General features: G+C 43.2%; 1 protein-coding gene across 4 annotated transcripts in view; it reads right to left on the bottom strand.

The window, feature by feature from the left end:
* The window catches only part of LOC122553381 (zinc finger protein 410-like), a 43065-nt gene extending 31305 nt beyond the window's left edge, over positions 1-11760 (bottom strand). The window contains exons 1-3 of one of the 4 annotated variants that reach the window (XM_043697071.1): positions 11591-11760; positions 8814-8891; positions 4057-4107 (exon numbers count right to left, since the gene is read on the bottom strand). In XM_043697071.1, coding sequence (XP_043553006.1) covers positions 4057-4089 — 33 coding nt within the window. In that variant the 5' untranslated portion in view covers positions 4090-4107; positions 8814-8891; positions 11591-11760. The remainder of the gene's footprint in view (positions 1-4056; positions 4108-8813; positions 8892-11590) is intronic. The other 3 variants (XM_043697072.1, XM_043697069.1, XM_043697070.1) reach the window with 3 other exon arrangements.
* Between the last annotated feature and the right edge of the window lie 8565 nt (positions 11761-20325).

Here is a 20325-nt window from a genome sequence, read left to right as displayed (position 1 = left end):
CACTCCAAGGTCTCTTTGTTTAGCAACACTCCCTAGGACCTTACCATTAAGTGTATAAGTCCTGCTCAGATTTGCTTTCCCAAAATGCAGCACCTCGCATTATCTGAATTAAACTCCACCTGCCACTTCTCAGCCCATTGGTCCATCTGGTCAAGATCCTGTTGTAATCTGATCCTGCTGTCCACTACACCACCAATTTTGGTGTCATCTGCAAACTTACTATCTGTACCTCTTATGCTCACATCCAAATCATTTATGTAAATGATAAAAAGTAGAAGACCCAGTATCAATCCTTGTGGCACTCCACTGGTCACAGGCATAGACGCCAGAGGCTGGAATCGAACCCGTGTCCCTGGCACTATGAGGCTGCAGTGCTAACCACTGAGCCAGAGGAAGTAGTGGATGTAGGTACAGATACAACATTTAAAAGACATTTGAATAAGTTCATGAATAGGAAAGGTTGGAGAGGTGAAACCAAAGAAGATGCTGGAAAATCTCAGCAGGTCTGGCAGCATCTGTAAGGAGAGAAAAGAGCTGACGTTTCGAGTCTAACTGACCCTTTGTCAAAGCTTTGAATCTCAGAACTGCTGAGATTTGCCAGCATTTTCTTTTTTGGTTTCAGACTCCAGCATCCGCAGTAATTTGCTTTTATTATTTTATAAGGTTGGAGAGGTATTGGCCAAATGCAGATGATGGGACTAGTTTAGTTTGGGAACACGGTTGGGGTGTGGGTCTGTTTCCATGCCATATAACTCAAGCTGTACAAACTCACCAAGATTCTTTAGACAACCCCTCTCAAACCCACAACCACTGCCAGCTGGAAGGATAAGGGCAGACAACACTTGAGAACATCAACAACTCCGAACCACTCATCATCCCCATTGAGAAATGTATCGCTGTTCCATCACAGTCACTTTGGTCAAAATCCTGGAACGCCCTGTCTAACATAAAAACACATGAACTACGCACAAGATTAGGCCATTCAGCCCCTTAAGCCTGCTCCATAATTCAATATGATCAAGACAGATCTAATTGTAATTCAAATCTACCTTCCAATATGCATATTCAATAACGTTTCAACTAATTGCTGGTTCCATCAAGAGTTCCAAAGACTCACGAACCAGAATCTGGGATTGACATTCAAAACAATGATCCCGAGTTCTACATTCTCCCATATCCTTTTCCCATCTACCCTGTCAAGACCATTCAGAAATATATATATTTGAATTAAGTCACTTCTTACTCTCCAACAGATATAAACCTAACCTGTCCTCATTACACTACAAGTCCATTTTATGAATTCATTCTCTTAACTGCCTCCAAAGCATTTGTTTCCTTCCTTAAATATGATGACTAATACAGCACTCAGTCCTCCAGATGCAGTCCCACTAATGCCTTAAATAACTGAAGCATATCCTCCATACTTTTGTATTCAATTCCCCTTGCAATAAATGATAACATTCTATTAGCTTTCAAAATTACTTTATATTAGCCTTCAGTGATCTACGCCTAAAGACACATGGATCCCTCGAGATCTCAGAAGTATATAATCTACTTACATTACATGGACTGCAGCAGTTCAAAAAAAAACTCACCATTACAGAGTCAAAGGCAACTAGAGACAGGCCATAAATGCTGGCCAGCCAATGACAGCCACATCGCATGAGTAAACAAAAAAGAATTCTTGCCTTTTACATAATGTTGTTTTATCCTTCCTGCCAAAATAGACAATTTGAATCTTCCCCCAGTTGCCACATCTTTGCCCCCACTCATTTAATCAATCTATCTTCTCGTACTCACTTCACAACCTAATTTCTTTCCAATCTTTGTGTCATCAGCAAACTTAGCAACAATAGTTTCCATTTTGTCACCCAGATCATTGACATGAATTGTAAACAGTTGCAGTCACAGCACAAATCCCTCTCGCAGACCAGTCAATATACCCTGACAACCTGAAAAAGATCCCTCCATGCCTATTCTCTGCTTCATGCTAGCCAGCTAAAAGTTTTATCCATCTCAATGCGTTACTCCCGAGATGGTAAAATTATATTTTTAATAATAACCTTTGATGAGAAACCTTATCAAATGCCTTCTGGAAATTATGTACAGTACTTCCGCCAGTTCCCCTTTATCCACAGTGCATATTACTTTCCAAAAGCACACCAACAGAGAGCTTTTCACAAAAATTACGTTGCTTCTGATTACCTTAACTTATCCATGTGCCCTGCTTTAACTCTTTATTAATAACCCCTTTATTAATAACCTCTTCCATTTTCCTTATGAGAGGTATTAAGGTAACTTTTTCTAAAATTAATTCATTGTGAGTGTATTGCAGGTTAGGCCAACATTTATTGCCAATCCCTAAATACCCTGAGGGCAGTTAAGACATATACAGCATGGAAACAGACCCTTCGGTCCAACACGTCCATGCCAGCCAGATATCCTAACTTAATCTAGTCCCATTTGCCAGCACCTGGCCCATGCCCCTCTAAACCCTTCCTATTCATATACCCATCCAGATGCCTTTTAAATGCTGTAATTATACCAGCCTCCACCACTTCCTCAGCAACGCATTCCATACATGCATCACCTTCTGTGTGAAAACGTTGTCCCTTAGGCCCGTTTTATATCTTTCCCGTCTCACCCTAAACCTATGCCCTCTCGTTCTGGACTCCCCAACCACAGGGAAAAGGCCTTGTCTATTTATCCTATCCATGCCCCTCATGATTTTATAAACTTATATAAGGTCACCCCTCAGCCTCCAACACACCAGGGAAAACAGCCTTAGCATGTTCAGCCTCTCCCTATTGCTCAAATCCTCCAAACCTGGCAACATCCTTGTGAATCTTTTCTGAACTTTTTCAAGTTTCACAACATCCTTCCGATAGGAAGGAGACCAGAATTGCACGCAATATTCCAACAGTGGTCTAACCAGTGTCCTGTGCAGCTGCAACATGACCTCCCAACTCCTGTACTCAATGCTGTGACCATAAAGGAAAACATACCAAATGCCTTCTTCACTAACCTATGTACCTGTGATTCTACTTTCAAGGAGCTATGAACCTGCACTCCAAGGTGTCTTTGTTCAGCATCACTCCTTAGGACCTTACGAATAAGTGTATAAGTCCTGCTCTGACTTGCTTTCCCAAACTGCATCACCTCGCATTTATCTAAATTAAACTCCATCTGCCTCTCCTCAGCCCATTGACCCACGTGATCAAGATCCCGTTATAATCTGAGGTAGCCTTCTTCGCTGTCCACTAACTCTCCAATTTTGGTGTCACCTGCAAATTTACTAACTACGCCTTCCTTCATCACATCCATATCATTTATATAAATGACGAAAAGCAGTGGACAAAGCACTGATCCTTGTGGCACACCACTGATCACAGGCCTCCAGTCTGAAAAGCAACCCTCTACCACCACCCTCTGTCTTCTACCTTTGAGCTAGTTCTGTATCCAAATGGCTAGTTCTCCCTGTATTCCATGATAATGTCAACCATTAGTCTCTGATTTTCTGCTTTCTGGCTTCCTTTTGATTAAAAGAGTTACTTTCACCAAATTCCAATCTAACAGGATCTTAGACACATAAAGGGAGTTTTGGGAACTTAAACCCAATGCATCAACTATTTTACTAACCAATTTGCTACTAAGATCCTAGGATGAAGTTCAACATGGCCTGGACACTTGTCAGTCCACAGATCTAAAACTTTACTCAGTGATTGCACAGTGGATATACCTATAACAGGCTGCATGCAAAAGGTTTAAAGGTGACAGTTCACCACTAAATTCTCACAGGTAATTCTGGATGGACAATAAATACTGACCCAGCCACCAAAAATCTCCTAAACAAATACACAATATTGTCTTTTGCTGTTCACAAATCAGCTGCCACTTTTCCTATACTTCAACAATTTTCAAAAACACTTCAAATACATAAAACAAAGCTCTTAGGCCACCCTGAAGTTGATAATGCTAAGAGGCTTTCACCAAACAATCTAAGAAATTTAAACTGCAAACCTGAATCAATAAGTTAAGAGAGTTGTTGCAACTCACCTCAGGCTTGGATTCTAGTTCATCTGACAACATAGATTCAATCTCAGATTTCTGTGAAAAGAAGCAGCACACATTGTTGTTTTAGAGATTTAACAATAAAACAACCCAGCACCGGCTACGTATCATAGGCAGCTGATGAGCTTAATCCATGTTCTATGCCAGGTTAGTTGATCTCAGCAGTTGGTGGCTCAGATGCACTTTAACCTCAGTATCATGAGTTAGGGGAAAGGGGGAGGAAGTAGAAGGGAGGTGGAAAAGAAACAAATGAAGAATCCCACTCTTGCTCCCTACCTGGTTGCCCCTGCTATAAGTCTGGGATGAGTGGGAAGATGAGACTGAGATGCTCCTATCTCAAAAGGCAGGAGAAAAATCACCATCAAGGCATACATATGCATAATGACCTCTTGAGAAAGTTAGTGCAGAAGTTAACTGCACACCATTAAGGGGCAGTGTCAGTTCTGTAATGGCTCAGCGGTACACAACTTTCTGCTCAATTTAAGTAAAAACCCAAAGAACTGCAGATGCTGAAAATCAGAGACAATCTGACAAAGGGTCACTTGACCCGAAATGTTAACTCTGATTTCTCTCCACAGATGCTGCCAGACTTGCTGAGCTTTTCCAGCAATTTCTATTTTTGTCTCTGCTCATTTTGCCCAGTATCGCTGAAATGTGCAGCAACAACCTTGGCCAACTATCTTTCTCTTGAGCTCCCCTGGATGCTGCTGGATATTCTCACAGGATTGTAGAACAAATTAGGAGTAGCAGCCCCACTGGAGACTGCTCGGCCATTAAGTAAGATCACAGCTGACCTGATTACCCCAGGTTCCTACCTATCCCAATAAACTTTCATCCATTTCTTTATAACAAAAGCACCCATTACCACTGTCTTAAAAAGATTTAAGAACTCTGAAATTCTGTGGAAAGGTGGTGGAAACAATGGAGAAGGTGGTCATTTGACGCATCATGCCTACACTGGTTCTAGTACTTAGTGCCAATCTTCTGCCTTTTCCCCCCTGTATCTCTGGGTACCATTTCTATCCAAATAATCATGCCAGACCCTCTTGAATGCCTCAATTGAACCTGGCTCCACCACATTTCCAGGCAGTGCATTCCATACCCTAACGGTTTTTTTCTCACATTATCCTTGCATTGTTTGCACGTCAACTTAAATCCAAGCCCTTTCTTTTACAAGAGTACAGTTTCCCCCTATGTATTCTGACCAGTAGCTCATGATTTTGAACACCTCAATCAGATTTTGTCTCAGCCTTCTTCTCTCCAGGAACAACAGTCCCAATTTCTTCAATCTATCCTCATCACTGAAGTTCCTCATTCCTGGAACCATTCTATAAATCGCCTCTGCACTCTCGCCAATACATTCACATCTTTCCTGCAGTGTGGCGCCCCTAACTGTGCACAATATTCCACACCGGGTGTAACAAGTGTCATTTACAAGTTCTACAATCACTTGCTTACTCTTGTATTCTATGCCCCTTTTGAGAAAGAGTCACAATACTCAAAAGAAAATATTTGCCTCACCTTGATTTTAAATGGCCAATGCCTGATTTTTAAATGGTGACACCTAAAGCTGAGTTCTCACAGAAGCAGAAACATCTTTTGCACAGGCATGCTGATAAGACCCTTCAGGATTTTATTTGTTTTCATCAATTCATCTCGTACCCGTCTAACCTCAAGGATGCAAGGTTCTGGATTAGATTGGTGTTGGAAAAGCACAGCAGTTTAGGCAGCACCCGAGGAGCAAGAAAACTGCTGTGCTTTTCTAGCACCACTCTAATCCAGAATCTGGTTTCCAGCATCTGCAGTCATTGTTTTAAGCTCAAGGATGCAAGCCTAGCTTGTCCAACCTCTCCTCCGAAGGCAATCTATCCATGACAGTATCAGTAAGAGTGACCACCGCACAGTCCTTGTGGAGGCAAAGTCCAGCCTTCACATTGAGAATACCCTCCATCATGTGCTGTGGCACTATCATTGTGCTAAATGGGACAGACTTCAAACAGATCTCAAGAGTGGGCATCCATGATACGCTTTAGAATATCAACAGCAGAATTGTATTCTAGCACAATCTGTAACCTCATGGCTCAGCATATCCACCATTAAACCACTAACATCAAGCAAGGTTCAATGAAAAGTGCAGGAAGGCATGCCAGGAGTAGCACCAGGCAGACCTGAAGATGAGGTCAACCTATTGAAGCTACCAAACAGGACTACTTGCATATCAAACAGCACAAGCAGCAAGTGATAGACAAAGCTAGGTAATCCCACAACCAACAAATCAAAGCTAAGCTCTACAGACTTGCCACATTCAGTCGTAAATAGCGGTGGACAATTAAATAACTCACTGGAGGAGGCGGCTCCACAAATATCCAAATCCTCAATGATGGAAGAGTCCAGCATTTCAGGGCAAAAGATAAGACTCAGCATTTGCAGCGATCTTCAGCCAGAAGTACCGAGATAATCCATCTCGGCCTCCATCAATGGTCCCTAGCATTACAGATATCAGTCTTCAGCCAATTTAATTCATTCCGCATGACATCAAGAAACAGTCTGAGACACTGGATATTGCAAAGGCCCTGGCAACATTCCATCATTAATAATGAAGACTTGTGGTCAAGAACTTGCCGCTCCCCTGGCCAAGCTCTTCCAGTACAATGACAACACTCTCATCTACCCGACAGTATTGAAAATCAAAGAAGGGCTTATGCCCGAAACGTCGATTCTCCTGTTCCTTGGATGCTGCCTGACCTGCTGCGCTTTTCCAGCAACACATTTTCAGCTCTGATCTCCAACGTCTGCAGCCCTCACTTTCTCCTCCAGTATGTCCTGTACACAAAAAAAAAGGGCAAATCCAACCTAGCTAATTACCGCCCCATCAGTCCACTCTTCATTATCAGTAAAGTGATGGAATATGTCAACAACAGTGGTAACAAATAGCATCTGCTCAGCAATAGCCTGCTCAGTGACGCCCAGTTTGGGTTCTGCCAGAGTCACTCAGCTCTGACCTCATTACAGCCTTGGTTCAATTGCGTGAGGGGAGAGTGACAGCTCTTGACACCATGGACACATTTGATTGAGTGTAACATCAAGAAGCCCTAATAAAGCTGGAATCAATGGGTATCACAGCAGAAAATATCCACTGGTTGAAGTCATACTTGGCACATTGAAAGATGGTTTTAATTGTTCGAGGTTAGTCAGCTCAGCACCAGGACATCTCTGCAGGAGTTCCTCAGGATAGTGTCCTAGGCCCAACCATCTTCAACTGCTTCATCAGTAACCTTCCCTCCATCATAAGGTCAGAAGTGGGGTTTTCGCTGAGGATTACACAATGTTCAGCACCATTCACAACACATCAGATACTGACACAGTCCATATTCAAATGCAACAAGATCTGTACAACATCCAGGGTTGGTTTGACAGTGGCAAGTAACATTTGACCACACATGCCAGACATTCTAACCACCAGCCCTTGAATTCAATCATATTACCATCACAGAATACCTCATTACCAACATCTTGGGGTGACCATTGACCAGAAACTCTAGAGGACTCACCACAAACAGAATGGTTACAAGAACAGGTCAGACGCTAGGAATACTGCTGCAGGTATCTCACCTAACTCCCAAAGCTTGTCCACCATCTAAAAGGCACAATCAGGAGTGTGATGGAATATGCCCCACTTGCCTGGGTGGGTGCAGCTCCAACAACACTCAAGACGCTTGACACCATCCAGGACAAAGTAGCCTACTTGACTGGCACCACAGCCAGACGCATCCATTTGGGGGGGCACGTTGGCTCACTGGTTAGCACGACGGCCTCACAGCATGAGGGACCTGGGTTCATTCCACCCCAGATGACTGTCTATGTGGAGCTTGCACATTCACCCCGTGTCTGTGTGGGGTTCGTTTCCTTCCACAGTCCAAAGATGTGGTTAAGTGGATTATCCATAGGATATACAGGGCTATGGAGATAGGGTTGGTGGGGGGTGGTCTGGGTGGAATGGTCTTCAGAGGGTCAGTGTCAACTCGATGGGCTGAATGGCCTGTTTCCACACTGGAGGGATTCTATGATTCCCTCCACTACCAATAATTAGTAGCTGCAATGAGTACGAGCTATAAGAAAAACTGCAAAGATCACCAAAATCCTTAGCACATTCCAAAACTCTCAATCACTTCCATCTAGAAGGACAAGGCCAGCAGATACATGGGAACACCACCACCTGAAAGATCCTCTCCAAGCCACTCACTACCCAGACTGGGAAATATATCTCCATTCCTTCTCCGTCCTTGACTTCCTTCCCCGAGAGCATTATGGGTCTACCTATATCACATGGCCTGCAGTGGATCAAGAAGGCAGCTCACCATCACCTTCTCGAGGGCAAGTGGAGACCGGCAATATGTGCTGGCCCAGCCAGCAACAGCCATGCCACACAAGTGAATAAATAAAAAATAAACCTTCTCTGAACTACTTCCAACACATTTACATTGCTCCTTAAATAAGGTGAGCAACGCTCTATATAGTACTCAACAACTGCACACAGAGTCCAATGAGACCATCAAGCCTGTGCAATCCTCTAAAAAATCTGAATAATTAGTCTCACTCCCTGCTGCTTCGGCACGGTACTGCAATGTTTTCCTTTCAAAGTATTCACCCCATAATATCAGAGTAATGCAGGGTCCACTGTATGTTATCTAAAATCACATCCTTTTGGATTTGGACACAATTTTTTCAAAGGCAACCCTTACCTCAATTATATAGGAAGGTGATTTCTTCGGTGAGGCTACTTTGCACTGACACACTTTACTGATCTTCAAGTGCCCTCACTGAAACAGAAAATTAGAAATCGTTAAATAAATAAAACTTAATCAAATTGGAGTTTTAGTATGCTTCTCAAGACATGTAATGTTAGCATTAGCACTTGACTCACAGATCAGGGATGGCACAGTCCCTGGAGACTACCCTAAATAACACAACTTAGCCCCACTCTCAGAAAAAAAATCCACTCTGCTTCGTTGCCTCAGCATTTTCACTCAAACTAGCTGACCCAAAACAGTAGTATCGGCCATGATTCTATTGGTATCAATGACTTAGAAGATTATGGAGTGGGGCTTGAATCCACAGCCTTGACTGCACAAGCCAGGCTGACATGCCCAAAGCAATATTAAGGGAACACTGCTGTGCACTCTTTCAGATGAGAGATTAAACCAGGGCAGTCTCTCCTCACAAGTGGATACAAAAGATCCCATGGCATTAGCAGAGAAGAGTAGGCGAGTTTTTTGGCCAATATTTACACATCAACAACACCGAAACAGTTGATCTGGTCATTATACAAGCCTGTTTGAGTGATTTTGCATTTGCAAATTGACTGCTGCATTTCCTACATCACAACACGGACTGCACTTCAAAAGTAATTAATTGGCTACAAAACTTTTTAAAAGATGAAATGAGGACATTTGTGCAAATACCCACCTCTCGTCCATTTTTAAGAAAAACACCGTCATCACAATAATTTGAAAAGTCCCCAGTTCATTTTCTAATCAGTTTACTGACCTCAAAAAGAGCAAACAAGTGGAGTACAAGAGTATATTAGCATATTGTGAGCTGGTTAATGTTTGGAAGGGGTGGGCCAGCAAGGGCAGTAGATGAGCCATGTGCCACAGTTCTGATCAACGTTCAGCAATCTGTATGCAAATACAAATGAAATACTCCCCACCCACATTTTCCAGGTAGACGAGGTTCCTCTGTATGTGGATACTGATGAGGATAGGATTGGGGCTCTATTAAGATGCCTTCAACATCCTCAAGATCAAGCAGTGAGATGACACTATGTCAACAGGACACATTGAAGTAATGGTGAATTGTGGATTCAAACCCCCCTCCATAGTCTTGACTGTGCAGTCCAGGCTGACATGCTCAATGCAATATGGAGGGAGCACTGAGGGAGATATTGAAGGAGACACCAAAGATCAAAATGAACTGAGGAATAATGGTCCCACCCAAGTGAATGAATGAGAACAAGACTGAAATGACTTCGAATAAATGGACGCTCTGAAACTTACACTTTCTGAATTGATTTTTTTGACATCTTCAAATAAGAACACGGCACCAAAGATGTGAGGACTTATCTGACCTGACAAATAAGAATTCATCACACAAAAGAAAAGGCCACATGGACAAACTGGTCTTTTCCTGTTCAACATTTTCATCCTGATGTTCTAGAGAGAGAGAGATATATATACACACACCAACATAGCAATTTCAGAAATTTAAATTAACTAATAAATCTGGAATAAAAATCTAAGCTTAATAATAGTGATCATAAAACATCAGATTGTCATAAAAACCAATTTAGTTCACTCGCTCTTCAGGGAGGGAGGTCTGCCATCCTCACCCTGTTTGGCCTGTAGCTTCAAACCCACATTGTAGTTGACTTTTAACTGCCCTCTGAAATGTTATTAAAAAGTCAAAGATAAACAAAATTGGACAGACCATCCAGCAACAAATAGGCACCAGAAAAACTTTCACTGTGGCTAGGTCAAAATCCTGGAATTGCCTCCCCAACAACATTGTGGGTGCACCTAAATCTTGCAGCTCACCACCACTTTAGGCCATTAGGGTGGACATTAAATATTGTATTTGTCAGAGATTCTATACCTCATGAATGAGAGGCTCTTGTAGGATCCCTACCTCTGAGACAGAAGACCAGTTTCAAGTCCCACCTTCTCCAAAGGAGTATCATTAAATCCCTGAACAGATTGATCATTTTAAAAAACCTTACAAAGGATTATTGAGACACTATGGTAATGGGCCATGGGCCTAGGTTCAAGTCCCAACTGTGTCAGACATGTGTCACAACATATCTGAACAGGTTGACCAAATATAGCAAACTGTGATTGATTTTTTTTAAAATGTACTCCCCTTTTATAGAATTTAAAATTGCAACAGGAAGCCATCTGATCCACTGTGTCAGTGCTGGCACCTCAAGGATCTCAACTAATCTGTTCTGAAGTCCCTCACAGATCTGCTTCCCTCCTCTGACTTTGGGAGCATATACCAGATCCTAACAACTCATTCCTCCCACAGAAATCAAATTCTCCTTTCCGCTTCCCTCACACCAATTCTTTTAATAATTATTTTAAACCACCTATGGTCCCACCTGACATGGGGGCAGTTTTTATCCCCCTTAATGTACCAAAATCTCTGGCCACCTGTACTAAATACTAAGCAGGGAAGGCTCAGGCCCTATGGCCTGAAATACCTGGTACATCTTCTCTCTGCCATTAACCCCAGTTTACTTCCCACATGCAGGAGATTAACGAAGGAGGTTCGACACTACTCTGGGGGAGAAAGAAATGTAGTTACAGTAGTCGAGGCAAAATAAATCGAGATCTCAAAAAGAAGGAATACCTTTTGAAACATGGTTTCTAAATATTAAACAAAACAATACATATACAAAATAACAATTGTTCCCTCTCATTAAGCTGAATTGAAAGCTAAAAGAGGAAGGACAGGACAGACTTACAGATTATCAGCAGAACCGCTGAGTGAATGGGTGGGGGTCCTGAAGCAGGGTCTTATCCCGTCCTCCCGTTGCCCCTTGGATACACGCAATCCCCAGCAGCCTGCCCCCGCTAGCACTAACGGAGCGGATGTGTCTGCACTGCGCCTGCGCCCCCCTGCCTCCGCAACACATTTGCTACATTCGGGATTCCACCTCCCGGGCTACGGGCAGCCGGACAATACAAAACACACGCTACCAGAGCCCTGTCGAAACGCGCTTCACCCCCTTCTCCCTCCCCTCCACCTCTTGCACTGTTTTGTGATCTGGAATTAAACGCACTGCTCTCCCGGCAAGGAGACTGGATTTTGGGTAACAGTTGGAATTAGGTTAACTGCTCATCCCAAACATAAATGAGGGAAGGGGGATGGTAGGCAAAGATGGTTAGGGTAAATTAAGGAGAGCTTTCTCAAAGGGCTGAAATGGGTCCCTGGCCTCCTGTTTTGATTTTGAATGATTACATTTTACTCACAACATATAAACTATCATTTTCTTGAACTTTTTTTTTGTTCATTGAATGATTTAATGTTGACAGAAGTGTTGAGTTCAGCATCCCGTTTATTAAGAGAAGATATATCAACCAGATTTCTTATTTCTGACTCATTCATTCCTGATCCCTAGCAAAAGTAGAGTCACCATATCCCTACAGGGCCAACAGATTGCTCTCTCATTGAAGAGACAGAGAGAGAGAAAGAGAGACGACTGGTGGCGAGTTTAACCTGAGGGTCACCACATCTCAGACAAGTGGTGAGGTGTGAGAGCAGGTCCTTTATGATAACCTCAGCTAGTGCAAGAAGTGATTCCTAGTGGAAGTAACATAGCTGTGAGACCAGGCTCAGCTCAGGCTAGTCTCACCAGTCAAATAGAGGATTCACATGAGTTGTATGGCTTCACACAAATAGCCAGCAGCTCAAGCTAGGTATGTGGAAAGTCATCATTATCAGGGGAATCCGAACTCAACAAGGAGTAGAAGCAGTGGCAGAGGGCATGACAAAAGTCTGAGAAGGAATTCTGAAATTCTTACAACAACAACTTTGATTTAGATGGCCACCCATAATTTAATAAAGCCTCTCGAGTTGTTTCACAGATGCATTGTTGAATAAAACCTGTCATCAAGTCACATGAGAGATATTAGGGCACATAACCCAAAGCTTGTCCAGTACTGAGACAACACTTTATTTAGCACTTTTTGGATTAGATGTTAAACCGAGACCCTATCTGCCCTCATCGGTGGACTTATAAGATATCATGACACTATTTGAAGAAGAATAGGGGAGGTCTGCATGTTATGAGTGATATTCATCCCTCAATAACCTATTAGTTAGTTATCACATTATTGTTTGTGGGTGCTTGCTATGCACAAATATCAAAAATAATATAGCAATTGTTATATTACTGGGCTACTCCAGAGAACTGGATGAACGATCCAAAGACATGAATTTAAATCTCATTACAGCAGCAATGATTGGAATGACCATCACACATTTCTCGGAGTGATGAAGTACTGTCTTCAGATTGAGTACAGATTGACTTGTGTTGTCTCGAACTGCCACCCTGCTAAATGGCAGAGATTTTAAAAAGATCATGTCAGCAGCAGCGGAACTGTCTTCAGCCACAATCTGTAGTCTTAATGCCCATCAGATCCCTTAATCTGGTAAGGTAATTTACCTTGGGAATGCAGGAGTGCACGGCAGGAGCAGTATAGAGTGTTCTCAAAATGAAATACTAATCTGAAGAAGGTACAGTACAGAATTAACTGCATAGTAAACAATGGAATCAAAATTTGGTGGACAGAGCTATGTGGTTTCTCCAAGCATTGGACCAGATCTAAATTCTGCTATCTACAACATCGGGTCATAAGTAATGATACAGTAATAATTTAAACATCTAATGGGAAGATGAGATTTAATGAATATTTCCACTCTCATTGATGATGGAGCCCGGTATTGAATAGAAAAGAGAAGGCTGAAGCCTCGGCAACTAGTTTCTGCCACAAGTGCTGAGTGAATAATTCAGCTCAGCCTCCACCCAACATGCCCATCATCAGAAATTCAAGCCTTCAGCCAATTTGGTTCTCTCCACATGATATCAAGGAACAGCCAAAGGCACTTGATACAGTAAAGTCAATGGACCCAGATAATATCCTAGCTTGATGCTGAAGTCTATTTATCCAGAGTTAGCTGTGCCCCCAACCTAGTTGTTCCAGGACAGTTCCAACATTGGCATCTACTCAACCAAGTAGAAAGTTGCCCATGTACATGCTTTCTGCAAAAGGCACAACCAATTATAAATGGCTCATCAGTGTCTTCTTAGTCATTCGCACAGTTATAGACTGTGTAATTGGCTTACTCTCTCACAAACTGCCCATGAATGGTCAATTTGTGTTCTTCCATGAGCCCTCTTCTTATTACAGCTGAGGGCCAAACATGTACGAGAGAGATAATCTCCAGAGTTGAAGTGAGAATGACTGCCCTTGTCATTAAGGAAGCATTTAACAAAATGTGGCACCAAAAAGCCCAAGCAAAAGTCAGGTAGATGGGAATCAGGGGGAAAACCAATACAAAAAGAAGACCTTGAGGTTTTTGGAGGCCAATCAGCCCATCTCCTGTTCCCTGGATGCTGCCTGACCTGCTGTGCTGTTCCAGCAATAAAGTTTCAAATCAGGGGGAAAACCAATACAAAAAGAAGACCTTGAGGTTTTTGGAGGCCAATCAGCCCATCCCCAAGACACAATTGCAGGAGTTCCTCAGGGCATTGTCTCAGGCTCAACTTCTTAACCTGCCACACCCAATGACTTTTTGGCTATCAGCTGGTTAGAAATAGAGATGTTTTCAGTGTTCAATTCCATTTGCAATTCTTCAGATACTGAAGCAGCCAGTGCCCACATGCAACATGAACTAGACAGGCTTTATTCCAGCTTTGGATAATAAGTGGTAATAATTTATACAGCACCAAAGTGTCAGATAATGACCATCTCTGACAAGCAAAAGTCTAAATATCTCTCTTAAAATTCAATTGTATTAACAAAATAGCAACATTCTAGAGATCATTATTATCAGAAGCTTAACTGAATGGTGGTGGTGGTAGGGGAGGGTTGCTTTTTAGACTGAAGGCCAGTGACCAGCAGTGTGCCACAATAATTTGTGCTGGGTCCACTGCTTTTTTTTTTATTTATATAAATGATTTGGATGTGAACATAGGAGGTATGGTTAGTAAGTTTGCAGATGACACTAAAATTGGAGGTGTAGCAGACAGCAAAGAAGGTTACCTCAGATTACAATGGGATCTTGATCAGATGGCCCAATAGGCTGAGGAGAAGCAAATGGGGTTTAATGTAGATAAATGTGACGTGATGCATTTTGGAAAGGCAAATCAGGACTTATACACTTAATGGTAAGGTCTTGGGGAGTATTGCTGAACAAAGAGACCTAGGAGTGCAGATTCATAGTTCCTTGAAAGTGGAGATGCAGGTAGATAGGATAATGAAGAAGGTGTTTGATATGCTTTCCTTTATTGCTCAGTGCATTGAGTATAGGAGTTGGGAGGTCATTTTACAACTGGACAGGACACTTTTGGAATATTGTGTGCAATTTTGGTCTCCCTCCTATAGGAAGAATGTTGTGAAACTTGAAAGGATTCAGAAAAGATATTGCCAGGGTTGGAAGGTTTGAGCTATAGACTGGGGCTACTTTCCCTGGGGCATCAGAGGTTTATCGAGGTTTATAAAATTATGAGGGGCACAGATAGGGTAAGTATGCTAGGTGTTTTCCTTGGGGTAGGGGAATCCAAAACTAGAGGGCATAAGTTTAAGGTGAGAGGAGAAAGATATAAGAGGGACCGTTTTCATGCAGAGGGTGGTACGTGTATTGAGTGAGCTGCCAAAGGAAGTGGTGGAGGCTACTACAATTGCAACATTTAAATGGCATCTGGATGGGTATATGAATAGGAAGGGTTTGGAGTGATATGGGCCAAATGCTGGCAAATGGGACTAGATTAATTTTGCATGGATGAGTTGGACTGAAGGGTCTTTTTCCATGCTGCATATCTCTATGACTCTATGACACTATGGAACAGCTACGTAAGCATGGTGCCTATAAGAGCAGGTAAGAGGCTAGATAATATACGGTAAGTAACTCATCTCCTGACTCCCCAGAACTTTTCTTCAAATTGCAAGGCACAAATTATGTAATATTGGCTACCTGCCTGAATGAATATTCAGCAAAACTCAACACCATCCAGGACAATTAATCTGCTTAGCTGGCACCTGTGTAGGGTGGCAGCAGATTGCACCATATACAAGATACACTGCAGCAATTTGCTAAGCATCTTTCAACAGTACTTCTAAATCTCTGATCTTTAACACATAGGGGGAAAAAACAGCAACAGAGCATAAGGCGTAGGAGAGGAATTAGGCCATTCAACCTGACTGCCATTCAGTGAGATCATGGCTGACCTGACACCTCAGTTCCACTCTTCTGCCATTTTCTCACAACCTTTTATGTCCTTGTTGATTACAAATCTGTCCATCCCAGCCTTGAATATACTTAGTGGTCCAACCTCTAAAGGCCTCTGGAGTAAAGAATTTCACAGATCCATGGACTGCAGCAGTTCAAGAAGCCACCAATTCCTGAAGAAGGGCTAATGCCCGAAACGTCGATTCTCCTGTTCCCTAGATGCTGCCTGACCTGCTGCGCTTTTCCAGCAACACATTTCCATCTCAAGCCACCATTTTGCCAAAGGAGAAAGTGAGGTCTGCAGATGCTGGAGATCAAAGTTGAAACTTTATTGCTGGAACAGCACAGCAGGTCAGGCAGCATCCAGGGAACAGGAGAAAAACTTTCCTGAAGAAGGGCCTGTGCCCGAAACGTCGAATCTCCTGTTCCCTGGATGCTGCCTGACCTGCTGTGCTGTTCCAGCAATAAAGTTTCAACCATTTTGCCAAAGGCAACTAAGGATTGACAACAAACGCTGACCACCTAGTGATAACCAAGTCCCATGAATGAACATTTTAAAATAATTCCTCTGAGAGAGGAAATTCCTCCGCATTTCTGTCTTAACAGAGTGACCCCTCACCCAAAGACTATGCCCTCTGGTTCTAAATCCTCCCGCAGCGGGGAAATAACATTTCCTCATCCACCCTGTCAAATTCCCAAGAATCTGGTGTGTTTCAATAAGGTTGCTTCTCAATCATCTAAACTCCAATGAGTACAGGTCCAACCTACTCAATCTCTCCACATAAGACAGTTCCTCCATACCTGGGATCAGACCAGTCAACTTTCTGTGGACTGAATTCAGTGCAATATGTCTTTCCTTATATAAGTGGACCAAACCATTCACAGTATTTAGGCTCTGGATGGCACAGTGGCTCAGTAGTTAGTACCTTGCCTCACAGCACCATGGACCCAGATTTGATTCCAGCCTTGGGTAATTGTCTGTGTGGAGTTTGTACATTCTCCTTGTGTCTGCATGGATTTCCGCTGGGTGCTCTGGTTTCCTCCCACAGTCCAATAATTTGTGGGTTAGTTGGATTGACCATGCTCAACTGCCCATGGTGTCCAGGAATATACAAGCTAGGTGGATTAGCCATGGTAAATGTGGTGTTACAGGGATAGGGTGAGGGTCTGGGTCCAGGTAGGGTGCTCTTCAGAGGGTTGGTGCAGACTCAGTGGGCTGAATGATGTCTTTCTTCATTTTAGTGATTCTATGATTTCCTATTTTTATATTCCATTTCCTTTGAAATAAAGAACAATATTCCAATGCCTTCCCCAATACCCTCTGAACTTGTATTCTAGCGTTTTGTGATTTTTAATAATTCACTTGTGGGACAAAGGCATCACGAGTTGGCTAGCATTTATTGCCCATCCTGAGCTACCCTTGAGAAGGTGATGGCCGAGCTGTCTTCTTGAACTGCTGCAGTCCACCTGCTTTAGGTTGACCCAGAATGCCCTTAGGGAGGGAATTTTAGCATGTTGACCCAGTGACAGTGAAGGAATGACAATATAGTTTTAAGTCAGGATGGCAAATGGCTTGGAGGGAAACTTGCAGATGCTGGTGTTCCCGTGTATCTGGTTAACCTTCCTATGGTTTGGAAGGTGGTGTCCATGGAATGTTGATGATTTTCTGTCCTCAATCTTGCAGATAGTACACACTGCTACTACTGAGCATCAGTGGTGGAGGGAGTGGATTCTGGTGGATACAGTGCCAATGAAACAGACCGCTTTGTCCTGAATGGTGTCAATCAGTGTTGTTGGAGCTGCTCCCATCTAGGGCAGTAGCGGGGTATTCCATCACACTCCTGACTTTACGTTGCAGATGCAGGTGGGCAGCAAGGTGGCACAGTGTTTAGCACTGCTGCCTCACAGCGCCAGAGACCCGGGTTCAATTCCCTCCTCAGGCGACTGACTGTGTGGAGTTTGCACATTCTCCTCATGTCTGCGTGGGTTTCCTCCGGGTGCTCCGGTTTCCTCCCACAGTCCAAAGATGTGCAGGTCAGGTGAATTGGCCATGCTAAATTGCCCGTAGTGTTAGGTGAAGGGGTAAATGTAGGGGTGTGGGTGGGTTGCGCTTTGGCGGGTTGGTGTGGACTTGTTGGGCCGAAGGGCCTGTTTCCACACTGTAAGTAATCACCTAGACTAACTGAAAATGTTGGGCAGGCTTTGGGGAATCGGGAGGTGAGTTGCTTACTGCAGTATTCCTAGCCTCTGAACTGCTGTTGTAGCCATTGTGTTTATGTGGTGAGTCCAGCAGAGTTTCTGGTCAATGGTAACCCCCAGGATGATAGTGTGGGATCCAGTGATGGTAACACAACTAAATGTCAAGTAGTTGTGGTTAGATTGTCATTTATTGAAGACGGTCATTGTCTAGAATTTGTGTGGAGCAAATGTTACTTGCCACTTGTCTAGACATTGTCCAAGTCTTGTTGCATTTGAATATAGACTGCTTCAGTAGTTGAGCAGTTGTGAATGGTGCTGAACTTACTGCAATCATCCCCACTTCTGACCTGATGATGGAAGGAAGGTTATTGATGAAGTAGCTGAAGATCTTTGAACTGAGGACACTACTGTAAGGAACTCCTGCAGAAGTGTCCTAGAGCTGAGATGACTGACCTCCAACAACCTTCCTCCTATGTGTCAGGTATGACTCTTATCAGCAGAGAACTTCCCCCCAATACCCATTGTTTCCAGTTTTGTTAGGGCTTGAAGGCACACTTAGTCAAATGTGGCCTTGATATCATGGGCTGTCACTCTCACCTTACCTTTGGAATACACAAGGATGCCTAAATCCCTGTATGATGTAGCTTTCTGCAGTCTTTCTCCATTTAAAGAACATACAGCTTTTCTTTCTACCAAAGTGCATAATCTCACATTTTGCCACACTATTTTCCATCGGCCCATTCCCTTAAGAGACATAGAAGACACTATAAAATATAGGAGTAAGAGTAAGCCATTCGGCCCTTTAAGCCTATTCCACCACTCAGAATTATCCTGGCTGATCATCCAACCCTGTTCCTGCTTTCTCCCCATACCTTTTAATCCCTTTAGCCCTCCGAATTGAATCTAACTCCTTCTGGAAAAGCTTCATAGTTTATAGTTTCAGCTCAACTGCTTTCTGTGACAGAGAATAAGAACATAAAAAATAACAGCTGAGGTAAGCCATTTGGTCCTTGCAGTCTGCTCTGCCATTCAATATGATCATGTCTGATCACTCACCACTCTTAAGAAATCTCTCCACATCTCAGTCCTGAGGAGAGATATCTTCACCCAGAGAGCGGTGAGTCTGCACAATTCTCTGGCACAGAAAGCAGTTTTTAAGATTTTGAGATGGTGAGCCTGAGGCTGTTAGCTGTAATGTAAGGTTCACTGCATCAAGCATGGCTCACTGGACACTGAACCACAAGTGGTGTGTTGGAAGGATTTGGACGTTAATCATCCATCTGTTTGCCCACATTATAAATGCATCTTCTTGGAACGTGTTTGGGATTTGAACCCGGAGCTTCTGGCTCAGAAGCAGAGGTCTAACTCTGTGTCATCTCCCAAAGCCATGCTGCTGAGGTCTATGGCACTTTCAACAAGAACTCCAAGCTGTCCATACAGTGCACCAATCCTTGGTTACAGCACTTCTTCAGCTGTCTGCCTCCGGTATCAACATTGCACCATCATTAAGGAAAACTCTGACATTGGTCCCATTGTTCTACATGCACTGTCCTAGGGCCCTGCTATCATTCACTCAACAGAATAACACTGATTCACTCTGAAAAGCCAATTTACCCAAAGGAAATACTGCCATCAACTGTTTAGCAATCAATTAATTTGTTGTGAAGTGTAATGACAGGGAAGCATCACATATACAACTCATTTGTCTTCACTTCACTTCCCAGCTGAACAGTAAAAAAAAACCGTGACCCTCCAATGTCATGGTGCCATATAGTTGTGACTATAGTGGGTTTATGGCCCGCAAGGGAAAGCAAAACTCAGAACAGCAGTATGCACTCTGAGTGAGACTCACATGTCTAAAATAAGGAAAGCTCAGCAGTGCCCCAGCTGCCTGGGCGTTCTTGTGGGCTATCTACCTTTCAAGCATGGTGTTGTAGCTATGAGACCATAAGACATGAGAGCAGAAGCAGGCCACTCAGCCGATCAAGCCTGCCCTGCCATCCAGCAAGATCATGGTTGATCTGACAATCCCCAACTCCATTCCCC

This window comes from Chiloscyllium plagiosum, chromosome 10, assembly GCF_004010195.1.
Source record: "Chiloscyllium plagiosum isolate BGI_BamShark_2017 chromosome 10, ASM401019v2, whole genome shotgun sequence".
Classification (NCBI taxonomy): Eukaryota; Metazoa; Chordata; class Chondrichthyes; order Orectolobiformes; family Hemiscylliidae; genus Chiloscyllium; species Chiloscyllium plagiosum.
The sequence above is the reverse complement of the archived record's forward strand: the minus strand, read 5'-3'. Positions and strand labels throughout refer to the sequence as shown.